At 44.2% G+C, this 13,828-nt stretch overlaps 1 protein-coding gene across 1 annotated transcript in view; it reads right to left on the bottom strand.

Annotated features, from left to right (window-relative positions):
• BUB1B (BUB1 mitotic checkpoint serine/threonine kinase B) overlaps nucleotides 1-7,945 on the bottom strand; it is a 108,807-nt gene extending 100,862 nt beyond the window's left edge. Inside the window, 2 exon segments of the mRNA XM_073610189.1 lie at nucleotides 2,746-2,895; nucleotides 7,854-7,945. Coding sequence (XP_073466290.1) covers nucleotides 2,746-2,885 — 140 coding nt within the window. The 5' untranslated portion in view covers nucleotides 2,886-2,895; nucleotides 7,854-7,945.
• Between the last annotated feature and the right edge of the window lie 5,883 nt (nucleotides 7,946-13,828).

Below are 13,828 nucleotides of genomic sequence, written 5' to 3'. Positions count from 1 at the left end.
TAGAATCACTCCCAGTGACATTTTTACAGTAATCAATGCAATTTTTTAGCATTAATCGCTGTATTAATGCCAGTGGTCCCAAAAATGTGTCAATTGTCCGACGTGTCCGCCATAATGTCGCAGTCACGATAAAAAAATAAAATCGCTGATCACCGCCATTACTAGTAAAAAAAAAATATATATATATATATATCTATCTATATCAATAAAAATGCCATAAATCTATCCTCCATTTTGTAGACGCTATAACTTTTGCACAAACCAATCAATAAACGCTTATTGCGATTTTTTTTTTACCAAAAATATGTAGAAGAATACGTATTGGCCTAAACTGAGGAAAAAAAAAATTTTTTTTATATATTTTTTGGGGATATTTATAATAGCAAAAAGTAAAAAATGTGTTTTTTCAAAATTGGCGATTTTTTTTGTTTATAGCGCAAAAATGAAAAACCGCAGCGGTGATCAAATCCCACCAAAAGAAAGCGCTATTTGTGGGAAAAAAAGGATGTCAATTTTGTTTGGGAGCCACGACCGCGCAATTGTCAGTTAAAGTGACGCAGCGTCTTATCGCAAAAAGAGCTTTGGTCTTTGACCAACAAAATGGTCCAGGGCTTAAGTGGTTTAAGTATGTTTGGACAAATTAAAATAAAAAATAAATAAATAATAATATGCATAAAATCTCTACAAGCACATTCTCTCCATTGTCTAAAAGCACTAGTACAGTGCTTGTCTGTATGAGCAGAGAAAAATATCTGCTATGAAATGCTGTGAGCTTCTAATTCCTGCCATGTGCCAACAATACTGTCTCTGCACAAAATTCCCAGGAAGTGTTGTCATCCCTGCCTAGTTCTCTGCTGGATGTCAGAACACCCCACCCTTATGTTAAGGAGGGGAGGAAACGTTCTGCAGTCCACATATAAAACTGGGCAAAGATGAAAAAACTGCCTTGGATTTTAGTGCAGCAGAGGCAGAGCCGCCAGCTCTGCCCAGTTTTCCTTTGTGGAATGCAGAACAATTCCTCCTCACCATAACACGAAGGTGGGGTGTTCGCATGTGAAATTGGCAGGTTTTTTTTTCCTGCAAATTCAGCATTCTTAAACCCTTTATGACTACCCAACATATTTGTGTCAGCAAAAGGGTGGGCTTTAACTCCCACATATATGCATCACTGATCGGCCATTGTTTATGTGCTCACTCCTGGCAGAAGGATCAAATATTGCCGTAGACAGCTCTCAGTCCGGGCTACAGAATGGTAGCTGGCGGGACCAGCTTACGATCATGTGACCACTGTTACAGTGGTCACTTGATCGCCCATCCTGAATAAAATATATGAAAAAACAAGGAACTCCAAACTTATGTCTCCAAATCCACTACCAAATCAAAACTTGAATCTGTCTAGAGACAAAATATAGGGAAATGTGCATGTATTACAGATGTAAAAAATTTTTTTTTTTGGCCTGACATACACTGTATAATAAGGCATGCCTGTAGATACAGTACATATCTCCTAAACATGCACCTTTTAGGAAAGATTTACGATAGTAGCAGCCGGTAACGTCACCCGTGCATGCGCACTCCGCTCTCAATAGACGGCATACTCTCACCGTGGCTCAGCCATTAAAACAGCCGGAGCCGGCGATTCCGAAAGGAAGACCGGGTGAACATGGAAGCCCTGTCAGCGGTGACAGCACACCACTGGAGGGCTGCGTTCTATGGTAAGTTCTTCATGCATACTTGCACATTATGCCATTACACTGCAGGAGACCATTTTTTGTTTTGTTGTTCACACTATGCTACCAAAAAGCAAAGTTGACCCACCCTTTGCAGCTATAACCGCTTCAGCTCTTCTGGGAAGGCTGTACACAAGGTTTAAGAGTGTGTCTATGGGAATGTTTCACCATTCTTCCAGAAGCACATTTGTGAGGTCAGGCATGGATGTTGGATGAGAAGGTCTGGCTCGCAGTCTCCGCATTATTTCATCCCAAGCGTATTCTATCAGGTTGAGGTCAGGACTCTGTGCGGGCTAACCAAGTTCCTCCACTCCAAACTCGCTCATCCATGTCTTTATGGACCTTGCTTTGTGCACTGGTGCGCAGTCATGTTGGAACAGGAAGGGGCCATCCCCAAACCATTCCCACAAAGTTGGGAAGCATACCAAGACATTTGTCCAAAATGTCTTGGTATGCTGATACCTTAAGAGTTCCCTTCACTAGAATGAAGAGGCCAAGGCCAATTCCTGAAAAACACCCCCACACCATAATCCCCCCCATCAAATGATTTGGACCAGTGCACAAAGCAAGGTCCATAAAGAAATGGATGAGTGAGTTTGGGGTGTTTGAGTCCTGACCTCAAACCGATAGAACACCTCTTGGATGAATTAGACCGGAGACTGTGAACCAGACCTTCTCATCCAACATTATTGCCTGACCTCACAAATGCGCTTCTGGAAGAATGGTCAAACATTCCCATAGACACACTTCTAAACCTTGTGGACAGTCTTCCCAGAAGAGTTGAAGCTGTTATAGCTGCAAAGGGTGGGCCAACTCAATATTGAACCCTACGGACTAAGACTGGGATGCCATTAAAGTTCATGTGCGTGTAAAGGCAGGCATCCCAATACTTTTGGTAATATAGTGTATGTATATATGTTGATACCACTATACAAAAAAAAAAAAAAATAAAAATAAAATCGTGTGTTATTTGAAGATATTATGTATCATGCTGAGGCAGTATAATAACACTTACTGTTTCTGTTGCTGAATGGAATTATGATTAGAGCTTTCTTGCTGGGAAAGCACTTCTTGAAGAGTAGACATAGCTCTCCCTTGTCGAAGAGGCTGAACATTTTCTTTTGACAGCTCCCATTCATCCCCAGCTTGTGCCATGGTGAACAGCCTATAGGACAAAACAATGGTACACAATGTAGATAGGTCAGGTGATTTTTTTTTTTTTTTTAATCAAACAAAAAAAAAAAAAAAAAGCGAGACCAGTTGTCAAGGAGAAGGAGGATATGATTTTCCACAGTTTATTATATTTCTCTATAATCCCAAAAAGCTGAGAAAAAAATAATCTCAGACAACATGTTAAACCATACTGTATGCAGACTGCCAATATGATCAACGCAAAACTCCAGCAATGTCTAAAAAGCATTCAGGTTTGGGATAAACTCTGCAGTCAGCAACACAAATGCAAAGCTTTTTCTTATGACCTGCTTGTAACCAGATATGTGATCTCAAAAAGTGAACATGTCAAATCCAAATGGGCTTTTAATGTATAACTAAAAAGGTAAAACTTTTTTTTTTTTTTTTTTTTTTTATTGTGTAAAAAGTGCAGAGGGATTAGAATGCGTGTCAGTTTTTATTGCATTTTTCCTGTTTACCTTTATTATTAAACGTGACAGTAAAAGAAAATCCCAATTTTGGGTTGTCCCCAGAAAATACAGAGGAAATCTTCCAATGGGGAAACCAGTTCTGGTGACCTAGGGGAACCCCCCCCCCCCCAAGAGATTCCCTTAAAGTGGAGGAAAACCGCAAAAAAAAAAAAAAAAAAAAAAGTTCCACCAAATGATCCCCTGCAGAATAACATGCGCTGGTGAGGTCACCAACTGCTACTATAGTATCTCAGTATTTGAAGACGATACAATGCTACGTAGGACAATAACTTCTCTGCAGGATGTGGAAACCTTGCAAGAAGATCTGAACAAATTAATGGGGTGGGCAACTACATGGCAAATGAGGTTTAATGTAGAAAAATGTAAAATAATGCATTTGGGTGGCAAAAAAAATGAATGCAATCTATACACTGGGGGGGATCTAGGATGGAAAAGGACCTGGAGGTCCTAGTAGATGATAGGCTCAGCAAAAGCTGCTGCAAAGAAAAGCAAACAGAATATTGGCATGCTTTAAAAAGGGAATTAACTCAAAAGATAAAGCGATAATTCTCCCGCTCTACAAGACTCTGGTCCGGCTGCACCTGGAGTATGCTGTCCAGTTCTGGGCACCAGTCCTCAGGAAGGATGTGCTGGAACTGGAGAAAGTCCAGAGAAGGGCAACAAAACTAATAAAGGTCCCTTTCACACTGTCGGACCGTTCAGGTCCACCTGTCAGTTTTGTCGGCGGACCTGAACGGGCGCTCCATGCTAGTCTATGAAGCGGCGAATGTCAGCGGTGACATGTCCGCTGACATCTGACCCAATCAGACGGATGCCCCTACGTTCGCATCCGTCCCTGGCGCATCGGATCGGGTGAGACATGCTGTCCGTTTTCTTCCGATCTCTCCATAGTAACCAGTGGCGCTCAACAAGCCCCTCCTCGCTCAGTGAGAAGAGAGGGACCTGTCATCCGCCGACTCGGAGATCAACGGAGAGATCTCCTGCTGAGCTGGCGGACAGAGGCGGACTCCGAGGCAGCGGATCCGCCTCGTGAGAATGAAGCCAAAGGCTCTGGAGGATCTTAGTTACGAGGAAATATTGCGAGCACTGAACTTATTCTCTCTGGAGAAGAGACGCTTGAGAGGGGATATGATTTCAATTTACAAATACCGTACTGGTGACCCCACAATAGGGATAAAACTTTTCCACGAAAGGGAATTTAAAAAGACATGCGGCCATTCACTAAAATTAGAAGAGAAGCGGTTTACCATAAACTGCGTAGAGGGTTCTTTATTGTAAGAGCAGTAAGGATGTGGAATTCTCTTCCACAGACAGTAGTTTCAGCGGGGAGCATCGATAATTTCAAAAAAACTTTTAGATACGCACCTGAGCGACCACAACACACAGGGATATACAATGTAATACTGACATATAATCACACACATAGGTTGGACTTGTGTCTTTTTTCAACCTCACCTACTATGTAACTATATAGTAAATATCTCTTAGAGAAGTATGGGAATATTTTTTTTTTTTTTTTTTTTAGAATCATACTTACCTAGGTGAATGATTGGTCCCCCGCCAGCTCTAAGACTGAGAAACGAGGATTGCTTGCTCTCTGCTCTGTCAGCCCCCCCCCACGCTCAATGGAGCGCTGGGCTGTGGAGGGGGCGGGAGTGGCTGGCTCAGCCTCTCAGCGGTTCGCTGAGAGGCTGAGCCAGGTCCTGTTCCAGGCTTGTGAGTGGATCCTGACCATACTGTCACGATCCTGCCTCAGCCTGGACTGGCTCTGTAGCTTCACCCCGCTGTCTGCTAAAAAAGGGTCACAGGAGTGCAGAACGAACTGCACTCCTGTGATCCACAGGAGAAGTACAGCCAGACAAGCTTTGGCTGTACTTCTCCTTTAAATGGTGCATGTTTAGACAATATCTTACATGCAAGTACAAGTAAACAATAGGGACTTTAAGACCACTTTAATTTGCAGGGATTTCCTCTCACTACCTCTCTGGGCTATGGGATACAATAAGGACAGAACATATGTTGTAATTTGGTTCCGTTTTGTCTTTTTGTCCTGGGCTCCATTCACACCTTTGTAGTCACTTCCCTATGGGGCACCACCATATTGTCCCACACAACCATAGTAATAGTCCCACGTCATGGCATGAAGAAAGAGTAGCAATAACAATGTCACTCCACTACAAAGGCGTCCACAAGATAAGTCCAATGCATTTTGGAGGTTGCAATGATCCCCGTTATTCAGGGTGCTTTCTATTCTGAAAAAAACATCAGCTTCACTATGTCCTTGCCAGACCCACGAAAAGAACCTATTTTGCCTTATGGCGGAAGTACATAGTGGGTGATGCTGGAGCACTGGACTTATGATCTGGTGTAATCTTCCGTTCTAAGAGACAGATGTTCATCATAAAGGAGAACAAATCAGTTGCTTTTACTCAAATTTGGATCCCATGCCCAGTCTTCTTGTCTTTTGAGCTGCAATGGATCATTCAAGATTTGGAAGCTGCAGGATCTCACTACTCCACAAATGTTCTGTACTGTGCTCTGGTATTTGCTCCCAGGTTTGCTCATCTGACAGAACACCTGCAGTCCAGACATCCCAAATCTCCCGCATTTGACTGTGGTCTCCCGGACAATCTCCCGGCTGAGCCTGTCACTCAGCCACTGACAGAGCAGCCCGAGCAGCCGAATGGAGTACAGCCATGGCGCCTGCTTTGGCTGCTCTGTCTTCTATCTGTGGCCAGGGGAGGGGGCAGGACAGAGCCGGGAGCACTCCGCTGGTGAACACTGAGGCGGCACATTGCCAAAAGGGGTCCCCATGACTGCGATCCACCCGTCAATCACAGCTAGTTGACAGGTAGATCTGGTCGCTGCAAAGCGGCTTTCATTAGACCTCTCGTAGCACGCTCCTCCCTGCCGGTCCCTCCTTCCCTCCCATCCACCTTAGGTGCTTCTTGGGTGGACAGGAGGGGCCGGCTTGGAGGAGCCATGAGAGGTCTAATGACAGCCGCTTTGCAGGGACCAGATCTGTCATCACCTGGGATGGACAAGAAGAGAGGAGGGGCCGGCGGTGAGGTCTAATAACAGCCGCTTCCCACACTACTCTGCAAGTAATGTAAACAGCAGCTGCTTGGATCTTGCTGATGTGTTTCCCCCATTGTGTGTCCCATGGTGCGCCCAGTGCCTGGCTGCGTGTCCCATGGTGTGCCCAGTGGCTGGCTGCATGTTCCATGCCTTGATGCATGTCCCATGGTGTGCCCAGTGCCCTGCTGTGTGCATAGTGACTACTGTGTGTCTCATGCCCTGCTGTGTGCCCAGTGCCCTGCTGTATGCCCCATGCCCTGCTGTATACCCTGCTGTGTTCCCCGTGTTCTGATGTATGCCCCATGCCCTGCTGTGTGCCCCATGTCCTGATGTGTCCTCCATGCCCCGCTGCGTGCCCCATGCCCTGCTGTAGGCCCCTTGTCCTGATGTGTGCCCTATGCCCTGCTGTGTACCCCATGCCCCTCTGTGTGTCCCATATCCTGATGTGTCCTGCTGTGTGCCCCATGCCCTGCTGTAGGCCCCTTGTCCTGATGTGTGCCCTGCTGTGTGCCCCATGCCCTATGTCCTGATGTGTGCCCAGTCGACGGGTCGGCGCAAAGCGTCACCTCCCTGAAATGAGTTTTTGCAGGTTGGGCTGTCTGTGCAGTCAGAAGAAGCTAATTTAACACGAAGTTTAGCAATAAAGTGAGCGTATAGAAATATAGTATATTGACATCTGTGATACTGTTTGGATATTACATTTTATAAGAAGCTGGACAGCAGCAATAGGAAGGTGGCAGAGGTCATGTTGGTACACCCCATACTGCTCAGCGCTAAAACTTTAGGCTTTCAAAATTCAACATCCAAACAGCATCACGGATGTCAATATACTAGATTTCTATACGCTCGCTTTATTGCTAAACGTAATATTACATTCAGGACATAGCTGGGTGTACTAAGATGTCCGCTGCCTTCTTCTAATTGCAGGTGTTCTGTCAGATGAGCAAACCTGGTAGTGGTCCGTCACTTCTGTTACCTACTCTGACGGGTTCGCTAATCTGACAGAACACCACCGTTATATAACATGTGTGGAGGAGCGTCTACCCATTACAATGCTTCCATCAAATACCACTAATATCACTATAATGGGGGATTAGCTGTGCATGGCGGCCAATCAGCTTCTAGCTTTCATTTTCAAAGCTTAACTGAACGTGCTAAAGGTAGAAGCTGATTGGTTACTATGCACTGCTGCCCCACATTTATGCCAGGCCTGAGCAGCCGAGCCATGGAGCAGACTTCCAGTCCCCACCACTCACAGAGGCCTCACCCAGCCAGTCTCTGGGAACAGTACTGCACACACAGCCCGGCGGGTCAGTCACTCGGTTACATCAGCTGTAAAGCGCCGTTATCTGAGGTGTACAGAAATCTAGAGCCCCACACTCACCTCCCGTCCTATCCTCCACAGAACACACTGCGCTCCGTACATTCAAATCACACGCCTGTATTCTGATTGGTCAGCGGTGTACCCTGTCACGTGAAAACCCCTCCCGTTCACCAGATATTTCGTCTCACGTGACCACTTATCGAGGAGCAAAGCATTCCGGGAAATGTAGTTTATTGTCATACCCATGAGAATGGCGGTATTCCTGCTGTATGTGACAGGCTTCGCTTTCCTATTTTCTGCTGACTTGTGTTCATTATTATAGAATAAGGGATGATATTTTATGAAATGTTAGTGTTGTGCGAACGATAAAGAGTACAGGACCTGTCTGGTATAGAAATCAGGAGCCTGATCACCATTCATGAGCATTAGCAGCACTCCACTTTCCTACAAGTCCCCATTCACTTCTGTGCATTACAATAATGAGCATTGTCACAGTCATTGAATGGGCCGTCCTGTGCATGGCAAATGTGCCAAACAAGCCCCTGAACCTTTATCGGGTGCGGAGCTTGGGGAGTTTGTATAGCACACATTTGTTGTGCCACAAAACGGGCGCGTTTGGGGTGCCATGAACGTTTTCTGACACTGCAAGCGCAACATTGCAGTGAAATGCACAGATGTGAATGTAGCCTAACAAGTTGCTTTGGATTAATTCGAAATATAAAGGTTTTCTTTCGTACCGTAATAGATTGTAAGCTCTTATACCTATTGTATCCTCACTTATACCTTAAAGTAGAACTATAGGCAAAACTTCTTTTTTTCATTTTGGATCGAGCAAAAGAGGTTTAAAACCCATCAAATTTTTTTTTCGCCATCTGCGTCCCATTGTGGATATTTTGCTTCACTTCCTGTTCTAAAGACAAACAGGAAGGGAGAGGAAATCCATGCAAATTAAGGGAATTCTTTGGGGGCCCCCCCAGGTCACTAGAACCAGTGTCCCCATTTGAAGATTTCCCCTCTATTATTTTTGTGGGGACAACTCAAAATTTGAGATTTTCTTTTACTTTGAATGATAATGATAAACAGGACAAATAGAGAGGGTGAATCTCCTTAAAGCAGAGTTCCAACTATTTGTGTTTATTAAAAGTCAGCAGCTACAAAAAGTGTATCTGCTGACTTTTAATAAACAGCCACTCGCCTGTTCCACAATCCAGCGATGTGACCGCCCAAACCCTCAGTTCTCACCCTCTCCTCTCCCCGGCGCTGGCATTACAAGTGTGGGTACCCGGCTGTGACAGCTTGTGGCTTTACACCTGGGCGCACACTGCACATGCATGAGTCACGCTGCACCTCCTTAATGGTCGGGCATTCTGGGACCTGTGACGTGTCCCAAAAGATTGCAGGGAGGGAGGGGGAGAGGAGAACTTCCACTCAAGTTGCCTAGGCAGCCCGAGCGAAGTGGGAGCTGGGTACCTGTCAAAACTAGGTACCTGCTTCCCCCCCCCCCAAAAAAATGACATGCCAAATGTGGGGGTGAGGAGTGCTTAACCTACGTTAAAGTTTAAGTTAAAATCATATTTTTTTCCTAGAAAATTGCTTAGAGCCCCCAAACATTTATAATATATATATATATATATATATATATATATATATATATATATATATATATATATATATATATATATATATATATATATATATATATATATATATATATTATACACCCTAGAATAAAACTAAAATGGCAGTCGTTGCAATACTTTATGCCACACCGTGTTTGCGCAGCGGTCTTATAAACGCAATTCTTTTTGGAAAAAATACATTTATTTTTTTTTTTAAATTAAAAAATACGAAAACCCCTATTTGGAACATTGTACGTACGCAGATGTCTGGCGATGGACTTGTGGAATGCATAGAGGCAGGTGAGCTAGGGGCATTGACCTCTTACCCCACATTACTACTTATAGATAGAATATGGAATAAAACTAAACAACATCGGCAATATACAGGCTATACTAACTGGTCACGTATTTGGAATAACCAAAATTACCCAGAACTAAACAAACTACAGGGCTTCTCAAATTGGTCTAGAAGTGGAATAATTTATAGCCCGCAATTATATTGTGGGGGCATACTTCAAGACTTCCAATCACTGCGCGTGGAATTTAACCTGCCAAACACCTCATTCTTCCAGTACCTACAACTTAGGAGCGCTATAGCGGCACAAGCCACGGCTTCCACTTGGGAACCAACTTGGCCCACGGTACTAACACAACTAATGTTGTCATCATCTCGGAAGGGACAAATTTCCTCTATATATAGCTCTCTTCTTTGTCATGTATCTAAAGCTATGTCCTTGAACTGTAGAACTGGTTGGGGAGATGACATAGGACGTATTTCAAATGAGGAATGGAACACCTTACTAGATAATGTACTTAAGGTGTCACTCTCCTCCTCAAAAACTTACCAAGTTGTTCATTATCCACCGCACATACCGCATACCTGAGAATTTGCACAAATGGCATAGAAGGGATGATCCACTTTGCCCTCGCTGCCTGATAGACAGCGGTACCCTTGTCCATATGCTATGGAAATGCCCGAAGCTGCAAAGATATTGGGCCACAGTGATAAACACTATCAATAGCATATGGAACCTCAAACTTATAGCTGACCCTAAACTCTGCTTACTTTGATGGCTGGTTGAAGAACAACATACACCCCATACCTATACTGCCATTCTTAGGGTACTATTCCTAGCTAGGAAACTCATAGCTAGAAAGTGGCTATCAACGGCGCCTCCTACACATACAGAATGGACTGCCTCCGTAAGCAATTCTCTTATGAGGGAACAACTAACATACAAACATCAAGGTAGCCCGAGAAAATTTGACAACATATGGGATGCCTGGCTGGAAACCCCTGGTTTAGCTCCACTACACCTGGTTCACAATAGAATTCTCTGTGGTAAGACAACACCAGCACCCACTTAACTTTAGAACCTATTACCTAGATGAACTTGTACAGAATAAGGGGAAAGGGCGTAACGCCACTTCATGTATACAATTACTCCAATGAGAAGCACTTATGATGGTGTCAGGTTCTGCAGAGGTTAAATGTTTTTGTTTAGTTTTACCCAATGGTTAATGTACAGAATCACTGTAAACCATAGCCCGCCGGTTATGGTGGCGCCAGTGGTGGCACCCCTGTTCCGCTTGGTGGCCCTGAAAAGGGTCGGGAGCGGAAAGGGAAATAAGGATATAACGAGGACACACGTGACATGTAGGGATGAGCTTCGTGTTTGAGTCGAACCCATGTTCGACTCGAACATTGGCTGATCAGTCGTTCACCGAATTATGTGTGGCGCGTCACAGCCCATAATTCACTGCGGCATTGCAGTGCATTGCTGGCTGATGATTGGCCAAGCATGCACTATGACCCGCATGCTTGGCCAATCACAGCGCCGTCGGGAGAGAGAGCTGTAATTGGCCAAAGCCAGGGTGGCTTTGGCCATTTATGGCTCAGGGGGTTTAGAACAAGCCCCACACTATATAAGGCCGCCTGCACGGCGGCCCTGTGTAGTGTGTGTTCCAGCGTTGAAAGAGAGATAGATAGAGAGACAGTGTCATTTCATTTGAGTTAGATAGATTAGGCAGGACAATCAGTGAGTTAGCTGCACTTACAGTGTATTGTGTATATATATATATGCACCCCAGGTGTTGTATATATATATATATATATATATATATATATATATATATATATATATATATATACACTGTATTCAGTTTAGCTAGATCCGTTCCTGTTATCTTCTTACTGACAGGCAGGCTTGTCTTGTTACAGTATTTACAGCTACCTGAAGAAAATTGCTGGTGTTCTTTTGATCCTATTAGTACCACAGTCAGGCAGCTAGACTATTTACAGTTAGTGCAGTGCGTCCTGCTCACAGTGTTCAGCTAAAACTACAAGTTAGTGTGGTGCGTCCTGCTCACAGTGTTCAGCTAAACCTACAAGTTATTTTTTGCGAGCTCTGCACAGTGTTCATCTAAAGCTACAAGTTAGTGCAGTGCATCCTGCTCACAGTGTTCAGCTAAAACTACAAGTTAGTGTAGTGAGACCTCTGCACAGTGTTCATCTAAAGCTACAAGTTAGTGCAGTGCGTCCTGTTCACAGTGTTCAGCTAAAACTACAAGTTGGTGTAGTGAGACCTCTGCACAGTGTTCATCTAAAGCTACAATTTAGTGTAGTGCATCCTGCTCACAGTGTTCAGCTAAAACTACAAGTTAGTGTAGTGAGACCTCTGCACAGTGTTCATCTAAAGCTACAAGTTAGTGCAGTGCGTCCTGCTCACAGTGTTCAGCTAAAACTACATGTTAGTGTGGTGCGTCCTCCTCACAGTGTTCAGCTAAACCTACAGGTTATTTTTTTTGCGAGCTCTGCACAGTGTTCATCTAAAGCTACAAGTTAGTGTAGTGCGTCCTGCTCACAGTGTTCAGCTAAAACTACAAGTTAGTGTAGTGAAACCTCTGCACAGTGTTCATCTAAAGCTACAAGTTAGTGCAGTGCGTCCTGCTCACAGTGTTCAGCTAAAACTACATGTTAGTGTGGTGCATCCTCCTCACAGTGTTCAGCTAAACCTACAAGTTATTTTTTTTGCGAGCTCTGCACAGTGTTCATCTAAAGCTACAAGTTAGTGCAGTGCGTCCTGCTCACAGTGTTCAGCTAAAACTACAAGTTAGTGTAGTGAGACCTCTGCACAGTGTTCATCTAAAGCTACAAGTTAGTGCAGTGCGTCCTGCTCACAGTGTTCAGCTAAAACAACAAGTCAGTGTGGTGCGTCCTCCTCACAGTGTTCAGCTAAACCTACAAGTTATTTTTTTGCGAGCTCTGCACAGTGTTCATCTAAAGCTACAAGTTAGTGCAGTGCATCCTGCTCACAGTGTTCAGCTAAAACTACAAGTTAGTGTAGTGAGACCTCTGCACAGTGTTCATCTAAAGCTACAAGTTAGTGCAGTGCGTCCTGTTCACAGTGTTCAGCTAAAACTACAAGTTGGTGTAGTGAGACCTCTGCACAGTGTTCATCTAAAGCTACAAGTTAGTGTAGTGCATCCTGCTCACAGTGTTCAGCTAAAACTACAAGTTAGTGTAGTGAGACCTCTGCACAGTGTTCATCTAAAGCTACAAGTTAGTGCAGTGCGTCCTGCTCACAGTGTTCAGCTAAAACTACATGTTAGTGTGGTGCGTCCTCCTCACAGTGTTCAGCTAAACCTACAAGTTATTTTTTTTGTGAGCTCTGCACAGTGTTCATCTAAAGCTACAAGTTAGTGTAGTGCGTCCTGCTCACAGTGTTCAGCTAAAACTACAAGTTAGTGTAGTGAAACCTCCGCACAGTGTTCATCTAAAGCTACAAGTTAGTGCAATGCGTCCTGCTCACAGTGTTCAGCTAAAACTACATGTTAGTGTGGTGCATCCTCCTCACAGTGTTCAGCTAAACCTACAAGTTATTTTTTTGTGAACTCTGCACAGTGTTCATCTAAAGCTACAAGTTAGTGCAGTGCGTCCTGCTCACAGTGTTCAGCTAAAACTACAAGTTAGTGTAGTGAGACCTCTGCACAGTGTTCATCTAAAGCTACAAGTTAGTGCAGTGCGTCCTGCTCACAGTGTTCAGCTAAAACAACAAGTCAGTGTGGTGCGTCCTCCTCACAGTGTTCAGCTAAACCTACAAGTTATTTTTTTGCGAGCTCTGCACAGTGTTCATCTAAAGCTACAAGTTAGTGCAGTGCGTCCTGCTCACAGTGTTCAGCTAAAACTACAAGTTAGTGTGGTGCGTCCTCCTCACAGTGTTCAGCTAAACCTACAAGTTATTTTTTTGCGAGCTCTGCACAGTGTTCATCTAAAGCTACAAGTTAGTGTAGTGCGTCCTGCTCACAGTGTTCAGCTAAAACTACAAGTTAGTGTGGTGCGTCCTCCTCACAGTGTTCAGCTAAAAGTACAAGTTAGTGTAGTGCGTTCTCACAGTGTTCAGCTAAAACTACAAG

Source organism: Aquarana catesbeiana, linkage group LG13 (assembly GCF_042186555.1).
Source record: "Aquarana catesbeiana isolate 2022-GZ linkage group LG13, ASM4218655v1, whole genome shotgun sequence".
Classification (NCBI taxonomy): Eukaryota; Metazoa; Chordata; class Amphibia; order Anura; family Ranidae; genus Aquarana; species Aquarana catesbeiana.
Note: the sequence above shows the minus strand (reverse complement) of the source record. Positions and strands in the feature narration are given on the sequence as shown.